The sequence below is a fragment of the Pseudorca crassidens genome, chromosome 4, assembly GCF_039906515.1.
Source record: "Pseudorca crassidens isolate mPseCra1 chromosome 4, mPseCra1.hap1, whole genome shotgun sequence".
NCBI lineage: Eukaryota > Metazoa > Chordata > Mammalia > Artiodactyla > Delphinidae > Pseudorca > Pseudorca crassidens.
The window spans coordinates 119,661,636-119,679,742 of NC_090299.1; the positions used below are offsets into that span (position 1 = coordinate 119,661,636).

Consider the following 18,107-nt stretch of genomic DNA (forward strand, 5'->3'; position numbering starts at 1 on the left):
TTTTTATGAATTCCTGTACATCAGAATTTTGTCCTTGGACTTAAAGATTTGTTTCTTGTTTAGAAAAGTGTTACTCACAAATTATTTGTGTGTGTGTAATTCCCTATTATTAATGTCTTATAAAACTGTGATGCAGTTATCAAAACTAAGAAATTAGCATTGGCATATTACTATTACTTAGTATGATATTCTCTGGGTCCACCCATGTTGCTGCAAATGGCAGTATTTCATTCTTTGTTATGGCTGAGTAATATTCCATTGTATATATAACACATCTTCTTAAACCAATCATCTGTTGACGGGCAGTTGGGTTGTTTCCATGTCTTGGCTATTGTATTGGGCTGGCCAAAAAGTTCGTACAGGTTTTCCCATAAGGTTACAGAAAAACCCAAACGAACTTTTTGGCCAACCCAATAAATAGTGCTACTCTGAACACTGAGGTGCATGTATCTTTTCAAATTATAGTTTTCATCCTTTCCAGATATGCCCAGGAGTGGGATTGCTGGATCATATCATAGTTATATTTTCAGTTTTTTTTTAAGGAAACTCCATACCATTTTCCATACTGGCTGCACTAATTTACATTCCCACCAACAGCAGGGTTCCCTTTTCTTCACATCCTCTCCAGCATTTATTATTTGTAGACTTTTTGATGATAGCCATTCTGACCACTGTGAGGTGAGACCTCATTGTGGTTTTGATTTGCATTTCTCTAATAATTAGAGATGCTGAGCGTCTTTTTCATGTGCCTGTTGGCCATCTATATATCTTCTTTGGAGAAATGTCTATTTAGGTTTCTGCCTATTTCCTGATTGGGTTGTTTGGGGTTCTTTTTTGAATAGTATGAGCTATTTGTATATCTGGGTTATTAACCCCTTGTCAGTCACATCGTTTGCAAATATTTTCTCCATTCCGTAGGTTGTCTTTTATTTTGTTGATGGTTTCCTTTGCTGTGCAAAAGCTTTTAAGTTTGATTAGGTCCTATTGTTTATTTTTGCCTTTATTTCTTTTGCCTTGGGAAACTTCTCTAAGAAAATAATGCTATGATTTATTTCCAAGAATGTTTCACCTATGTTCTCTCCTAGGGGTTTTATGGTATCATGTCTTACATTTAAGTCTTTAAACCATTTTATGTTTACTTTTATATATAGTGTGAGGGAATGTTCTAATTTCATTGATTTACATGCAGCTGTCCAACTTTCCCAACACTATTTGTTGAAGAGACTGTCTTTTCTCCATTATATAGTTTTGTCTCCTTTGTCGTGGATTAATTGACCGTAGGTGTGTGGGTTTATTTCTGGGCTCTCTGTTCACTTCCATTTATCTATATGTCTGTTTTTGTGCCAATACCATGCTGCTTTGATTACTGTAGCTTTGTAGTAGTGTCTAAGTCTGGAAGAGTTATGCCTCCAGCTTTGTTCTTTTTCCTCAGGATTTCTTTGTCATTTCTGGGTCTTTTGTGCTTCCATATAAGTTTTAGTATTATTTGTTCTAGTTCTTTGAAAAATATCATGGATATTCTGATAAGGATTGCATTTAATCTGTAAATCGTATGGTCATTTTAACCATATTAATTTTTCCAAGAGCATGAGATTTCTTTCCAGTTCTTTGAATTATCTTCAGCTTCCTTTATCATTGTTTTATAGTTTTCAGTGTATAGGTCTTTCATCTCCTTGGTTGAGTTTATTCTTAGGTTGTTGGGATTTTAAATGGGATTTTTTTTTTTTTTTTTACTTTCTCTTTCTGATATTTTGTTGTTGTGTAAAGGAATGCAACAGATTTCTATATATTAATCTTGTATCCTGCCACCACGCTGAATTTATTAGTTCTAAAACTTTTCGTGTGGAGTCTTTAGGGTTCTCTATATAGCGTGTCATGTCATCTGCAAATAGTGACAGTTTTACCTCTTCACTTCCATTTGGATACATTTTATTTCTCTTTCTTGTCTGATTTCTGTGGCTAGGACTTCCAATAAAATATTGAATAGAAGTGGTAATAGTGGACATCCTTGTCCTGTTCCTGAATTTAGCGGGAAGTTTTTCAGCTTTTCGCCGTTGAGTATTATGTTGGCTGTGGCTTTGTCATAAATGGCTTTTATTATGTTGAGATATGTTCCCTTTATACCCACTTTGGTGAGAGTTTTCGTCATGAGTGGATGTTGAATTTTATCAAATGCTTATTCTGTGTCTATTGATATGATCATGTGTTTTTTTTCTTTTCTTTTGTTAAGGTGGTGTATTATAGTGATTGATTTGCGTATGTTGAACCACCCTTTTTACCCTGGAATGAATCCAGCTTGATCATGAGATATGATCCTTTCTCTGTATTGTTGGATTTGGTTTGCTAATATTTTGTTGAAGAATTTTGCATCTATATTCTTCAGAGATATTGGCCTGTAATTTTCTTTTTCTGTAGTGTCTTTGTTTGGTTTTGGTATCAGGATGATGGTGCCCTCATACAATGACTTTAGAAGTGTTCCTTAGTCTGTAACTTTTTGGAATAGTTTGAGAAGGATAGGTAAGCTGTATGTTCCTGGCCTTTTGTTTGCAGGGAGTTGTTTTCATTACAGATTATATTTCACTTCTAATAATCAGTCTGTTCAAATTATCTGTTCCTTCTTGACTCAGTTTTGGCCGGTTATATGTTTCTTGAAACTTTTCCATTTCTTCTAGGAGGTCCAATTTGTCATTATATAACTGTTCACAGTATTCTCTTCTGATTTTTTGTATTTCTGTGGTTGTTATTTCTCCTCTTTCATTTCTTATTTTGTTTATTTGGATCCGCTCTCTTTTCTTCTTGGTGAGCCTAGCTAGAGGTCTGTCAGTTTTGTTTATCTTTTCTAAAAACCAGCTCTTGGTTTTATTGATCTTTCCTGTTGTTTTTTTGATCTTCATTTTCTTTATTTCCTCTTTTATCCTTATTATTTTTCCTTCTGCTGACCTCGGTTTTGTTTGTTCTTGTTCTGATTCTTTTAGGTGGTAGGTTAGGTTGTTTATTTGAGTTTTTTTCTTGAGGAAGGCCTGTGTGGCTATGACCTTCTCTCTTAGAACTGCTTTTGCTGCATCCCATAGTTTTTGTAAGGTTGTGTTTTTCATTGTCATTTGTCTCAAAGCATTTTCTGATTTCTTATTTGATTGCATCAGTGACCATTGGTTTTTTAGTAGCATGTTGTTTAGTCTCCATGTGTTCAGTTTTTTCCCATTTTTCTTTTTGTGGTTGATTTCTAGTTTTATACTGTTGTGGAAGGAAAGGATGCTTGAAATAATTTCTATCCTCTTAAATTTGTTGAGGCTTGTTTTTTGACCTAGTATCTCTTTTGCCATTTTAATTATGAAGTGTGTTGGTGTGGGTGTGATTGGGTTCATCTTGTTTGGGACCCTCTGTGCTTCCTCTACCTGGATATGTTTCCTTCTTAAGTTTGGGAGGTTTTCAGACATAATTTCTTCAAATACATTTTTGAGCCCTTTTTCTCTTTCTGCAACCCGCCTATTTTGCATAGGTATGCTTTATGTTATCCCATAGATCTTGTATGTTACTTTGGGGTTTTTTTGTTTGTTTGTTTTTTTCATTTGTCTTTCTGTCTGCTGCTCTGATTGGATGATTTCCATCATTCTGTCTTCCAGATCACTTATTCGTTCTTCTGCATTATTTAGTCTACAATTCATTGCCTCTGGATTTGTTTTTATCTCTGCAGTTGAGTTGTCTAGTTTTGACTGGTTCATTTTATAGTTTCTAGTTCCTTGTTATAGTGATCTGCATTTCTATCAATAATCTTTAATCCCTTCAGCATCTTTATTACCTCCTTTTTGAACTATAAGTCTGGTAGATAGGAGAGGTCTGTTTCATTATTTGTTCTTTCAGGGGATTTCTCTTGTTCTTTTAATTGGGAGTAGTTCCCCTGCTTTCTTATTTTACTTGACTTCGTCTGTCTCTATGAATTTAGGAGAAACAGTTGTCTATTGTGGTCTGAAAGGGCTGTTTTTATGTGGGAGCATCCCTGTATAGACTGTGTAAGTCCAGTATTTTTTGGTGCAAGGGCTGTATGCCAACCATATCTTTCCTCAGAGTGTGCTGGCCATTATCCCCTTGATAAGGGGGCGTGATTGGAGTTGTGGTGTCTAGAGCCTGCCCTGAATATTGGGCACAGCCTCCTCTTTTCTCTGTGGATGTCACAGCCTTGTCAGGGGCAAGGTCTGCTCCCCATTTGTTTGAGTAGAAACCCTGAGTCTCAGATTTGATATGGCTCCATTGCCCTTGCTCTGTTGCAAAGGAGGTGAAGTGAGGCCTCCGTTGCAAAGGAGGTGAAGTGAAGCAAGTGAGGCCCATGTGGTCACAGTGAACCTATGCACCGCCTCTGCAGTCATCTGCAGTTCTGCCCAGAAGCAGCCCAAGGTCGTGTCCCTTTCTCCACTGTGTTTGTCCCAGATCTAGTGCTAGGCTATGGTGTGTGGTGTGGAGTGGGCTGGTGCTGGGGGCTGGGGTGCTGTGGCTGCAGGAGTCAAGGTGGTTGTGCTGCCACCTGGGACCTGGGCTGCCTCTGTGGCAGGCCTCTCCCAGGACCCATCTGCACTAGATCTGGCTCCAAGCTTCAGTGTGGGCTGGGCAGAACTAGAGTGCTCCAGACAGAAAAGGAACCCCTGTATACTCCTCCCAAGGGGCTGCCCACCCAAAACATGCATTTCTGTGGTGTGACCCAGTGTGTGCACCAACAATGTCCACTGGATCTGGACCCTCCCCCATGGTGTGAATGCTGACAGTGGGCTCTGAGGTTTGATAAGGCCATACCCCAGGCCGTCCAAGCTGTCTCCATGCAGGTAGACAGAGTCCTCTTCCTGGGCCCGTCTGCCCAAGACTCAGCATCTAGCCGCTGTGCATACTAGCATCCCTGCCCATCATGCATTTCAGACTGGGAAGCGTGGTGAGGTTACAGCTATCAGCTCTGCTCTGATTGCTAGTAAACCAGCACCCACACACTCCTTGAGAGCAGAGACCAGGCCCCTCTGAGACAGGCTGGGACCTGGGACTTGGGACCCTTTACTGCAGTGCTTGCACCTGGACAAACATCTCCTTGAGCAACAGAATACAAAGAAACTCTAAGGGACTAAAAATAACTGTGCACATGTGTAGTCAGGGTAATTATGAATAATAAGGCCAAAACCCAGCTGCCACTTCTGAAGTGCTAGGAGCAAAAGCAGGGTACTGGGCATGATCCCTGCACACACCACCACCAAGGAGTGGGCAGACCACCTAAACCACGCCTCCAGCCCGAGCCACCTATATGCCCCCACTCTCACCCCATTTAAGGAAACAGCTCCCCTCTCCTCAGGGAGCAAGAAAGGGAACCTGTTACTTGTTTTTGCTCGCTCGTGCTAAGCACAAGTCCCAATAAAGCCCTGCCTGAATTCCTCATCTGGCCTCTTATCAATTTCTGTTGCTTGAAGAGTCCAAGAACCCAGGTCTGTAACACCTCCAGTCCCTCTGTCTGTCCTGGCAGACTTCGTAGCAGGCAGAGGGGCTCCCCAGGGCGAGGTCCTGCCTGTGTGGACCTTCCCTCCTTCACAGATCCCTCCCAGGGGTGCCAGGCCTGTTCTGAATGCCTTTTTCCCCCCATCCTGCTGGGTTACGTGGAGATCTTTCTTGCAGCTTTGGTTGTAAAAGAGATCTTCTGCCAGTTTCCAGTTGGTTTTCTGTGAGAATTGTTCCATATGTAGATGTATGTTTGATGCGTTTGTGGGTGAGGTGAGCTCCATGTCCTCCTACTCTGCCATCTTGATCCTCCCTTGTTATATTGCATTTAGTTGTCATGTTTTCTTAGTCTCTTCTGATCTGTGACAGTTCCGTAGTCTTTCCTTATCTTTCATGCCCTTGATTCTTTTGAAGAGCACTGGTCTGGTATTTTTGAGTAGAAGGTCCAAAATTGAAAGCCATGGGAGATGTGTACAGGTTCAAGTAGTTGGAAAATATTGGCTCATTGTTTACGACTGTAAGTAAGTCTTTGAAGAAGCCAAGAGTCAAAATAGTACCTCAGCCCATGCCATTGCATTTTTCATTAGTAGTAAGGAGCACAGTCTATTCATTCTATATTCTCGCTAATGAATAGCGTTTCTTAGGACCTATTCAGCCAGGCTTCTCCTGAGGGGGACTTCTGTTCTGACAACAGCTGTAGACTGTTTGGAATGCAGTCTTTAGATGTTGGTAGCAGTTGGGTTGCACATGCATCATTAACTGCTGTATTTCTTTTTCAGGGATGGTCTACATGGCTGGACTCGTTTTTGCTGTCGGTGGCTTTAATGGCTCCTTAAGGGTCCGCACTGTGGATTCCTATGACCCCGTGAAAGATCAGTGGACCAGTGTTGCTAACATGCGAGACCGGAGAAGCACCCTGGGGGCTGCTGTGTTGAACGGACTGTTATATGCCGTAGGAGGCTTTGATGGGAGTACAGGCAATTTTCTTTTATCTTTCCTTCATTAGTTAGAATTAACATAGCGATCACATTTATGGAACAAGGCCTAGCAAAATTAGGAGGCATTTGAATGTTTTAACAGGTATTGTGAAGATAAGTTTAAAATTTCCATCCAGAATTCCTTTAAATGATGTTAAGAGTGCTCAGTATGTAAATTTTCTTTCTCATGCTTCAGTGTCAGTCATCTTCCCAAGTTTAAAAAGCCAGTAAATGTCAGTAGCTTGCGTAGGAGCTCGCTCTTCCTCTTCGTCACATAATTGGATTTTGGCCCACTTTAATGCAGCTGAAGTATTTCCCCTACTAATACATATAAGGAACCTGAGGTGCAGTGCATTGTGCTTTATTACAGGGCTGTCCTCGGTGGAGGCTTACAACATCAAGTCTAACGAGTGGTTCCACGTGGCCCCCATGAACACGAGGAGGAGCAGCGTGGGTGTTGCCGTAGTTGGAGGTGGGTCGGCTTCCCGGTGGTTGTGAGTGGTTCTTCCTGTAACCTGGACTCTGGTTTTCTAAATGGGCAACCAAAGGGCCATTTAAAAGGGAAATAGTGGCTGTTGGAAAATGCTAGTTATCCCTTTTTAAAATAAGGCACGCCTGCCCTCTGGTCCCCCTCCCTCTCTCTCTGTCCCCCTCCTTCTCCCTCTCTCTGTGTCACCTGTGTAATATAACTAACTGACTTTAATACAGTCATCTGGGGAACAAACCAGATGGCATGAATATGAAATTTTACATCTGGAGAAGGGCTGTTTAACATTTAAGGGATGGGTTGCCACAGTTATTTATTTATATCCTACTTTGTCCCCCAAAAGAGTTTAATTAGTATGATTTTTTTTTACTTGGTTGGGTGAATCTGTGGGTTCCCACCCCCTCCCCATGGTGGGTATAATCCTCTGCACCAACTTTTCTTTTACCAGCTTTACTGAGATAGAATTCACATACCATACAATTCATGCATTTAAAGTATAAAATCCAGTGTGCATCTGTCATAACAATTCATTTTAGAACATTTTTATTACTCCCACAAAGCAGTCCTACTCCCCTTGGCTATCATCCCCATCCTCCCAGCCCTCAGCAAACACTATCTACTTTTCTGTCTCTCTATAATTTTCCACTTACAGACATTTCATATTAATGAAATCATACATTGCAGTATGTGGTCCTTTGTGACTGGCTTCTTTGACTTGGCATAATGTTCAAGGTTTGTTCATGCTATAGCATTTTACCAGTACTTCTTTTTATTGCCAAATAATATTCCATTGTATACTGGTACTGACTCTTGATTCAACTTTTTTTTCAATTTACTAAGATAACTTTGATATTTAATTTGGTTTTCCAGGATGTTCACTTACCAAATAGTGTTTATCCAAAGGTATACTGAGTGTACTTTCTTGTTCTATCAGATTATTGATGAAAGTGTTAAATTAATATCATATATATTCCGCAGATCTTAATAATATGATTTGGTAAGTCCACCTATCACCATTAGGCAAGATTTTAAATAGTTCCTAATACTTTAAAGGTAAACTCTGCTACCAAGGAGGAAAATATATTATTTCCTGACTTGAAAAAATAGCTTTTTATGAATTTGGCTTTCTCTGTGATTCCACGTTTAGGTCTGCTTTATGCTGTCGGGGGTTATGATGGAGCTTCACGTCAGTGTCTCAGCACAGTAGAATGCTACAGCGCCACAGCAAACGAGTGGACCTATATAGCAGAAATGAGTACCAGACGGAGTGGAGCAGGTGAATAAGAACCTCATTTAGTAATTGAAGCATGGAAATGATGGAAAAGAATTAAACAAGTGAAATGATGGCATCTCTTTATATTATCAGAAAATATATGCTGATTCTAGTGACACTTAAAATGTCTTTTGCATTATGCAGGTAGAGTTGGTAGGTAGCTGCACTTAAATTTCACTTTGTAAAATTTCTAAAGTGTTATATTAAAGGCTTCTGTTTTGTTTAATTATTTATATTGTTTGGCATTACTTTTAGGTTTTTGTTTCTAGTGCTTATTGGAGAACTTGCTTAATAATCAACTCCATATCCATTGCTTACAGATTTTATGCTCTAATATTGGTTTGCTTTTATCACGAAAGTTGTTTTCAAAAGATTCGTGTAAAGGACTTCCCTCTCTGTGTTTCACCTCCATATTATTTTTATTGTATTTGACATGCTTTTTTAGAACAATAGTTCTGAGATTCTCATTTGTAATTCTATTTGTTTCTACTTCTTAGGCTGTATGCTTTAATATTGACTTTTAATATGAATAATCATTTCAGAAGTTTTATTTACAAGTCATTTGAAGAAACCCTAATATATTATAATTTCTTGTCCCTTTTACTCTACTATTGTTTGGTTCTTTGTGTTTTACAGGTGTTGGTGTGCTAAACAACTTATTGTATGCTGTCGGGGGTCATGATGGCCCTTTAGTACGAAAAAGTGTTGAAGTGTATGATCCTGCCACCAACACATGGAGACAGGTTGCAGATATGAACATGTGTAGAAGAAATGCAGGTATCTATCTAGTTTATGATTACAAAATTTATACTGAATTGTATTCAGAGTATCACTGTGTATTTCCATTGTTCTTTTACTGATCTGAGTTCCCTAATAGACTTGCTCTTTAAAGGCAGAAACGTTTGTAATAATCCTATATAGTGAATGCCTAATATAGTGTCTGGACATAACAGGTTGATGTGATCCTTCTGTTAACTTATAATATCTGTCAAAGTTTACTTTTTGGTGATGAATGTAGAGACTTAATTAGAGGAAGAACCCTCTTTATTTGATACTTGAATTCATTCATTCTTACCACAGACATATTTGAGTGTCTACCTGTATCACACATTCTGAAGCCCAGTTCTCAGGGAATTTAGTCTAGTTGAGTAAATATTTATACCAGATAAAAAAGCTAGTTGTTTATCTGAATCTGGAGGGGAAGCCTGAAGAAGCAACCTCATTTTAATACAGTTCAGGGTTTCTAGAAAATGGAAAAGCTAAAATAACAACAACAATAATTTTAAGAAAGCTGAGGTCTTCAAGATCTCTTTAAGTAGGTACAGAACTACCTACTTAAAAAGAAGATCTGTAGAAGGGAAATAGGAATGGAAAATAGATTCAGGGTACCTGGGTAGTCTTTTTGGGAAATTCTCATTTTCTTAAAAATGCCATTGTCTTCATGCCAGTTCCCATAATCCAAAATAAGTTCCTGATGATTCTCAAACTCACTGTATACCACTGGATGATGTTGCAAGATGCACCCTCCATCCCCCCAGAAATGTTCTTCTTAATTTCTCTTTAATTTAAATGTGATCACTAAGGGAGATAAGTATATGGGACTGCAAGAACTTGCTCAACAGAGCAAAATATAAAATTAATTTACTTGACCTTTTACCTCATCCAACTGGTACAACTGGTACTTGGTGAAGTACTAAAACTCTCTTAGCTATGGATAGTCCAGAACTATTAATAGTAAGACCCACAGATCTGGGGCCTAGCACATATGAAGTTAGAAAAGCATATGTGCATGTGCTTCCTGGATTAGGAAATTTATTTGCAATTTGAACTTTTGTTATTATTTTCCTAAAGATTATTCTAGTCTTATTTTTTCTCTACCCTTGTTTTATTGTTTTCAAATCAAAATTAGCCATTTCTTCTAGCCAGAAGAATAAGGAGATACTTTGTGTATGTAGAGCTATTGTCATCCTGCTCTTGCTTTTCAGGTATTTGAACTACTTTAAAATGATATGAGTTTGCTTCCTGTCGAGAGACTATCATAGTAGCACAACAGAGTTTGAGTAAAGGGGATCCACTCCATTTGCACAGAAGACACTATTGCTTTTAAATGCTGTGTAGAGATTTGGGCTCATTATTTTGTTACGTTAAAAATCTACAAGCACCTATTAATTGTGTTAGCAAAACTGTCTGTAAAGAGACCAGTGTGCGGGCAGCACCCTTCTGGATGTTTTGATGCCCTGTAGTACCAGTTCATAAAAGCTCTGAGTCGTGTTTAAAATTATTAAATATGCTTTTAAAAAATAAATTGAAATAAAGAGCTTTTAAAATGTGTTTATCTTTTCACTCAGCAGTTTTCTTTGTAAACATTTATATTAAGAAAATTATTGCAGAAGTATGCAAGATGTGCAAGAGATCCTTGTTCATTGTAACATTATTGATAAGAGCAAAAAAGCTGAAAATAAGTTAAAATTCATCAGTAAAAGACAAATTATGGTATTATCATACATGGAATACTATGCAGCCATTAAAAATTATGTAGATCTGTATTTATTAACTTGGGGAAATGTCCAAGGTATATATTGTTTGGTGGGAGTGAGTAAAAAGTAGCATGTGTAGTATGAGCTACTTTGGGGTTAAAAAAAAAGGAGTGTCTGAGTATATACATGTAGAAAAGAGCCAGAATTTCGATGATCAGGATTCTAAGCGGTATAGGATTAGTAGTGGACTTTATACTTTTCTAGATGTTTTGAATTTTGCAAAAATCCAAAAAATATTTTATTCTCATAATAATTAAATAAATAATACTGTTTTCCCTTTTAAAGGAGATAAAATAGTTGACCAGTCAGTATAATAATTAAAATTCAGAATCATTTTTACTTTCTACTAATATATATATTTATTTTTCCTTTTTCCTTAGGATTTCCTTAGAAGCTGACTTTGGGAGAGTTCTTTGACTTTTAATTTTCTATTGTTTTTAATAAAATGGGGATTAAAATAGTTTCTAACCTGTAAAGTAAGGTTATTGTGAAGGTTAAATGAAATAATGCATATATAAAGCATCTACTGCATAAGTAACATATGAGTAGGAGCTTACAGTTAGTATTAGATTCTCAGATATAAAGGAATTCTTTTCGGGTTCCCCCATCTTCTCTCTTTGCCTCTTTCCAGGAAGTACGTGTCTCTGGATCACCTCACCAGACACGTTCAGGGATACTTATATTCATCCAAATTTTTAAAATAATTGTTTTCTCTCTGTGTAATTTTTTTAAAGGAGTTTGTGCAGTTAACGGTCTGTTATATGTAGTTGGAGGGGATGATGGTTCCTGTAACTTGGCATCAGTAGAATATTATAACCCAACAACTGATAAATGGACAGTTGTGTCATCTTGTATGAGCACAGGGAGAAGTTATGCAGGTAATAATTGTTCAGTTTTCTTATAGTCTTCTATTATAATACGAAAGGATTACATCATTATGATTTTTACATTAAGAATGTTTTTCTCGGGGCTTCCCTGGTGGCACAGTGGTTGAGAGTCCGCCTGCCGATGCAGGGGACACGGGTTTGTGCCCCGGTCTGGGAAGATCCCACATGCCGCAGAGCGGCTGGGCCCATGAGCCATGGCCACTGAGCCTGCGCGTCCGGAGCCTGTGCTCCGTAACGGGAGAGGCCACAACAGTGAGAGGCCCGCGTACCGCAAAAAAAAAAAAAAAGAATGTTTTTCTCCTGTATAAGAAGGAAGTCTTTTCTCAAAGTATATCTTATTTCTTATTCTCAAAATAATTAATATCAGATATGTATATTCTGAAATAAAGCACTAGTATCCTTTTGTCATTCTGTAGTCACTTGTATTCAAAATTACAAATCTTTCCAGTGTGGCATCATAAAATTTAATATGGCTACATCTGTATGCAGTGTCATGGAATTCACAATGTAGCAAGGCTTTAATTACTCAAATATCCAAAAGATATGAGCCCTATAACATCTCCCCTGGCAGGGCTCCATGTGATACTATTACAGTGAGGCTACAGAGTAATTTTCTTACTTAAGCACAGCACTGATTAAATTATAAAATATCAGTTTGGTCCATTCTCTTCGTAAGAGAAATGGTAATACTCTTTAATAAATATAATGCTGAGTCTTTAAAAGTATATGTTGCATGTAGTTTATTCTGATGATATTTATATTGCTTTAAATATTAGAATGTTTCAGTAACATTCTAATATAGATTTAATAGTGGGGAAAAAAGAAATTTATACTAATTAACCATCACTGTTACTTGTCATCTAAAACAACACCTAATACAACTATTGATATATAGAGTAGGATCCCAGGATAGCATTCCTCAAAATTACGTGAAATTTTTTAAAACTGCTTTATTGAGATATATCTGACATAGAATAAATAGCATATATTTAAAGTGTACAGTTTTATTAGTTTTGACATATGTATATAACCACAAAACCACCACAATCAAGGTAGTGAAAATATTCATCACTCTTAAAAGTCTGTTTGTGCCCCTTTGAGTATTAAGTGGATCTTAGTATTTCTTGAGTAAAATTATTTTCCCTTAATTGTAACTGTGAAGAGCAAAAGACGAGCTCTGGATTAAATAGTCTTATGTAGTTTTGGTCCCTAATTTTTAAACAAAGATTTCATTGTCATTTAGATTAAAATGATAGTAATACTAAAGTTTCTAAGAAAGAGATTTTGAAACATCATGATCTGTTCAGCCCCTCTTAAGTAATAATATAAAAACTTCAGTATTTTCTCAGAGATACAGAATGCTTCCTGTGACTTCTGTTTTATTTCTTCGTTTCTTTGTTCAGGGGTCACAGTTATTGATAAACCATTATGAGCCTGAAGGACATTTTCAGCACATTTACACATGAGAAGAAGCAGACTTCAACAAGTACTTCTGAAGTGACTGAGAGTCTAGCACTTCTCCACTTGTAGCTGCACTTTAAGTCTCCGCAGAAGATAAGATCATCTGCCTTTATAGGCCTCAGATATTGAAGATTATTTTTGGTAGATGCACCGTGTAAGCTTTTCTGCAGTGAGCAGCAGCTGACTGAATTTTAATAAGAAACTTGGACTGCAGTATTATTCTGTAGTCTTTGGACAATAGTTGCTTTCACAAAGACTAGTTACCAATCTTGAATGACTGGATTATTTTGTGAAGGGGGATAAATATGTGTTCTTGTAAAATTAAGTTTCATCTTTATTCCTTCTCCTGAAAATCTGTATACACAGGAACTGAAAATCTTTGAACAGGTATTAAACTGTGTAAGTATACAAACTAGTTGAGGGATAAAACTGTTTGCTTTTATAAAATATGTTTGATTACATGAGTATAATAAATTGTGTGCATATAAATGTGTGTCTATTTGCTTTCCTTTAAATATGTTTGAAAAGATGTTTGAAACTTGATTATACTATTTATAATTGGCACAGTACTTTGAATTATGCCAGTACTACATTGTAAAACAGAGTTGTATTTTTTGATATTTAACAATGCTTAACACTTTAAAATGCCACTTCTGAGGAATGAACTGGTGTAACACACTTGAATACATGTGTGATGCCAAACTTTTTAAAATAAAATATAAATTATGCTTATTTATTATTTTCTTTGGTTTAATCTTGGTCATGTTTTGGTGTGTATTTCAAATTTTTTTCTTAACAGTTTGGCATGAACATTACTGCAGGTTTTTGATGAATATAATGAATGTATGGAATTCAACTGAATTTGCATGGTCTTAAGAATTTTTTCTGTGTGTATAAATTTAGCTGCTATTAACAGAAAAGACAGCTTTCTGTGAGTAGCCATCTGTGTTGATCAGATAGAATTTTTCTGAGATCTTCAATTAATCTTACTTTAAAAATGACCAAAATATGTCTTTCTTGAATTAACTTTGAATAAAAGTTTGTATATTATTTGATTCACATTGTCCTTGAATTTTATCTACTTAGTTTGCTACTAAGAAAGTTGCCTGTTCACTTTTTGTATTCTTTTATAAAATTTGCATTTTCTAACTTCATAAATCAATATTTAAAATTTGTTGCCAAAGAAACCTACAAGGCAAGTCTGTTAAGTTCAACAACTGAAGTCATGGAAAACTGTTCTCCAAGAAGAAGCTACCTTAATAATCAAGGAAAAAGTTTCACAAGGATTGCTGAAATTTAAAGTTTTATATTCTTCTGTCCCTAATATGGGCAGGGCACAAGATAAAGATAAAACAAATAGCACTGGACCAAAAAGAAAGTCAAAGAAAAAATACCTACTTTAAAACAACTGAGAAATAAATTGTGGTTTTGATACCAAATAAAAGGAATTGAGGAAATGGGCATGGGGGAGTGGGGTGGACAGCTGAGGTGCTGGGACAGGAGGAGGAGGAGATGGAAGGGGGCGATGGGGTATAGTGGCTGTTTCTCAGAAATTTAAAAGGTAGGCATGAGCTCTTGCGAGAACAGTCAATAATCAAGAGGAAAGAATTATACCTGTGATAAAATTTGTTTAGTTAATATAGAGTATTCACATTTAAACATAGAACCACATTTATTACCAACTTAGTTGAATTTTCCGTTGTAAGTGGAAATATGAAGACTTGAATCAGAAAAAGAAAAAGCCTGTGTTCACCTTATGAAAACGTGAATTTCTGCATTAGTGTGGCTCCAAGCACATCCATTGTCAACAAACATGTTGAGGATCTAATGAACTTGGAGCAATGCTAGCTGCTTCTGACAGTGGCACCAAGAAAAGTGTGTCATTACGTTTCCTGATCACTTCCAAACACTAATTTTCCATGAATCTGTCAATTAAAGATTTATCTAAAAATCTTTAAAGCTTTTCTTAAAATATAATCTATTAGGGTGACAGTCTTAAAAAACTTAGCATGTCAGATACCTCTTTGTCTTTTCTTTCTTTGAAGCTTTAATAGCTATACCATAAAACTGTTTGCCAAGGTTTGTCAGTAGCTAGATTCATAACTCCATGATTTCAGAGAATTTGAATGTACTCCCCCCACCCCCCCGGCAGCCTTTGTCTCTCCAATTTGAAACATCTTGTTTTGTTTTGTTTAGGCTTATAAAAATGTTCCTGGCTTGTTCAGATTATTGTACAAAAAAGAGAGGTCAGAAGTCTTAGAAATCCTGCCAAGGGAACCACCAGGTGTGAGCAGAGTTCAAGGTTATATCCATGAAAATGCATTGTAAAGCAACTCTGCTGCTTGCTTTGCTTGGCTCTACACCTTCTTGACTGAAAGCAGTGATGACTGGGGTTGAGGTGAATGGTGTGTATACTTTCAGCTCCCCTCCCATCCCTTATGGACTCTGGCATATGATTCCTGGTTTTTATTATCATCCCTTATAGACAGCATGAGGACCCATGTATTTATAATGTCAGCTGTTGATGAGTTATGAGACAGGGTAGCATAATATTACATAGTGATGTAATGGGTTAGCCCAGCGGTCCCCAACCTTTTTGGCACCAGGGACCGGTTTCGTGGAAGAAAATTTTTCCACAGAATGGTGGTGGGGGTAGGGGGATGGTTTCAGGATGATTGAAGCTCATTACATTTATTGTGCACTTTATTTCTATTATTATTACATTGTAAATATATAATGAAATAATTATACAACTTAAAATAATGCAGAACCAGTGGGAGCCCTGAGCTTGTTTTCACTTGCCACTCACTGATAAGGTTTTGATGTGAGTCTGCAAGCAATTGATTTATTATGGTCTCTGTGCAGTCAAACCTCTCTGCTAATGATAATCTGTATTTGCAGCTGCTCCCCAGTGCTGGCATCACTGCCTCAGCTCCACCTCAGATCATCAGGCATTGGATTCTCGTAGGGAGCACACAACCTAGATCCCTTGCATGCACAGTTCACAGTAGGGTTCGCGCTTCTATGACAATCTGATGCCGATGCTGATCTGACAGGAGGAGGAGCTCAGGAGGTAATGTGAGCGATGGGGAGTGGCTGTAAATACAGATGAAGATTTGTACGCTGGCTGCTGGGCTGCTCACCTCCTGCTGTGCAGCCCGGTTCCTAACAGGCCACGGACCAGTACTGGCCCGGGGGTTGGGGACCCCTGGATTAGCCTGCCTCTTGTTTCAGTTTGGTCTTGAGCAAATTGTGTCCTACTGGCTTTTACGGCCGCCGTGTCTCATTTTGGAGAGGAGGCTACATGGGAAAGTTGAATCACACTTTGAATCAAGTTTCTGGCATTTTAACCCTGGCTTCACGACTCTAAGGAAAAAAGCAGTGTGTGATGTATTGTAGAGCCCATGGGCATAGGAATCAGATGGCTGTCAGTTTGCATGCCCCTCTGTCAGTTGCTAGCTGTCACCACTTTAAACACATTTCTTAACCTCTGACATTTTGTCTTCTCTAAAATGGCAACAGTAGTGTCTATGTCACTTACAAGGTTATTGTGGAGTTTGAAAGAAATGGTGTATATTAGTGGGTTTGACATACAGAAGACCCTCAATAAATTATCACTACTGTTGCAGTTCTCTGAACCTCCCATTTCTTCATTGTAAGGAAATAAGTGAGTTGAGCTTATTTCTGTAATTTTGGAGCCATCTCTGTATTTCCTTTCAGCTCTGAATCTCCAAGATTTAAAATAATAATTTGACCCCTTCACATACATACATCTGCTCCGATATAAAAAATATATATCGCTACTGTGGTAGGATTTTAAGTCAGATAATAACAAACATAGTATTACTGAGCACTTCCTGTATTTCAGATACTGTGCAAAGGGCTTTGCATACATAATCACATTTATTGTCATAACAAACATTATTATAATACCCATTTTACAGAAGTACTAGATAAAATTTTGAGAAATAAGTTATCTAAGAGCACACTGCTAATGAGTGACAACCTGGTAGGTCTGACCCCATAGCGCATGCTCTTAACACTCCTTGACAGAAGGCGGCACGTTTGGGCAAAGGGAAACTTGGGCTGCGGTGCAGTCACACCCACAACCTCTAGGGGGGCGCCTAGAGCTAGGCCGGCCAATCAAAGGAATCCTAAATTGGGGTGAGGGGCTGGGATGCACTCCTGCATCAACCAGTCACTGGACTCAGGCTGCCCCCTGGAAAGGGACTTATGCCATGGGAAAGTGGCTCTTTTTGCCAACATTCAGTAGCTGAAGACCTGCTTTAGTCCTGAAGGGGGGACCTAGGTGGTGCAGCACAGCATCCACCCCAGGACACCATAGACCTCCTAAAGACAGGGCTCTGAACACTCAAGGGACAGATCCCGTTTCTTTTCATTTGATGTGATTTTTCTGTCATGATACTTTACAAAGAACGTGGGTGTCAAACACATGGGACAGTTACATGAATGGGTAGAGGTCACTGGACCTAACAAGAGACACATCCCTCAAGAAGGGGCTTCCTAAAGCAGATGGTACCTGACCCCTTATTTCAGGCAGGACAGCCAGTCCGATCACAGCCATGAGAAGCGACATTATCCCGTTTGTACAAAGTCCTGCATAGAAAGTGACTTCAACTAGACCGCGTGTTGCCCTTGTGCAAGTTTTAAAAGGCTCTCTTAAGCGAAAGCTTAAATTCGTGGATGACCCCCATCCGTGCACACTCCTGCACCCTGCAGGGTCGGAAGGCGGTCAAGCCTGGCTGCAAGTGTGAGCCCCGTGCGGGTCCGCGGCGGCGGTCACCCCGCGGGCAGGGCCAACTGCCGCGTCCAGTCTCTCCTAAACCTCCCGGACCCTCGGCTTCCCGTCCGCAAACAGGAATGGCGCTGCATTTGAAGATCCCCATCTCCCACGTAAACGTAAACGTAAACGTAAACGTGGGAGTTATCAAGTGGCGCTGGGGAAGAGAAAGAGGTGGTCTAAACTCGGGGTGCACCAGCGAAAGCTGCGACCTGTGA

General features: G+C 38.5%; 1 protein-coding gene across 5 annotated transcripts in view; it reads left to right on the plus strand.

The window, feature by feature from the left end:
• Positions 1-14,143, plus strand: part of KLHL2 (kelch like family member 2) — a 125,353-nt gene extending 111,210 nt beyond the window's left edge. For 4 of the 5 annotated variants that reach the window (XM_067736566.1, XM_067736567.1, XM_067736568.1 and 1 more), the window contains 6 exons: positions 6,246-6,443; positions 6,814-6,915; positions 8,078-8,206; positions 8,840-8,980; positions 11,475-11,618; positions 13,031-14,143. In XM_067736566.1, the coding sequence (XP_067592667.1) occupies positions 6,246-6,443; positions 6,814-6,915; positions 8,078-8,206; positions 8,840-8,980; positions 11,475-11,618; positions 13,031-13,059 (743 nt within the window). In that variant the 3' untranslated portion in view covers positions 13,060-14,143. Of the gene's footprint in view, positions 1-6,245; positions 6,444-6,813; positions 6,916-8,077; positions 8,207-8,839; positions 8,981-10,188; positions 10,535-11,474; positions 11,619-13,030 lie in introns of those variants that run through there. The other variant, XM_067736569.1, reaches the window with a different exon arrangement.
• Positions 14,144-18,107: the final 3,964 nt, after the last annotated feature.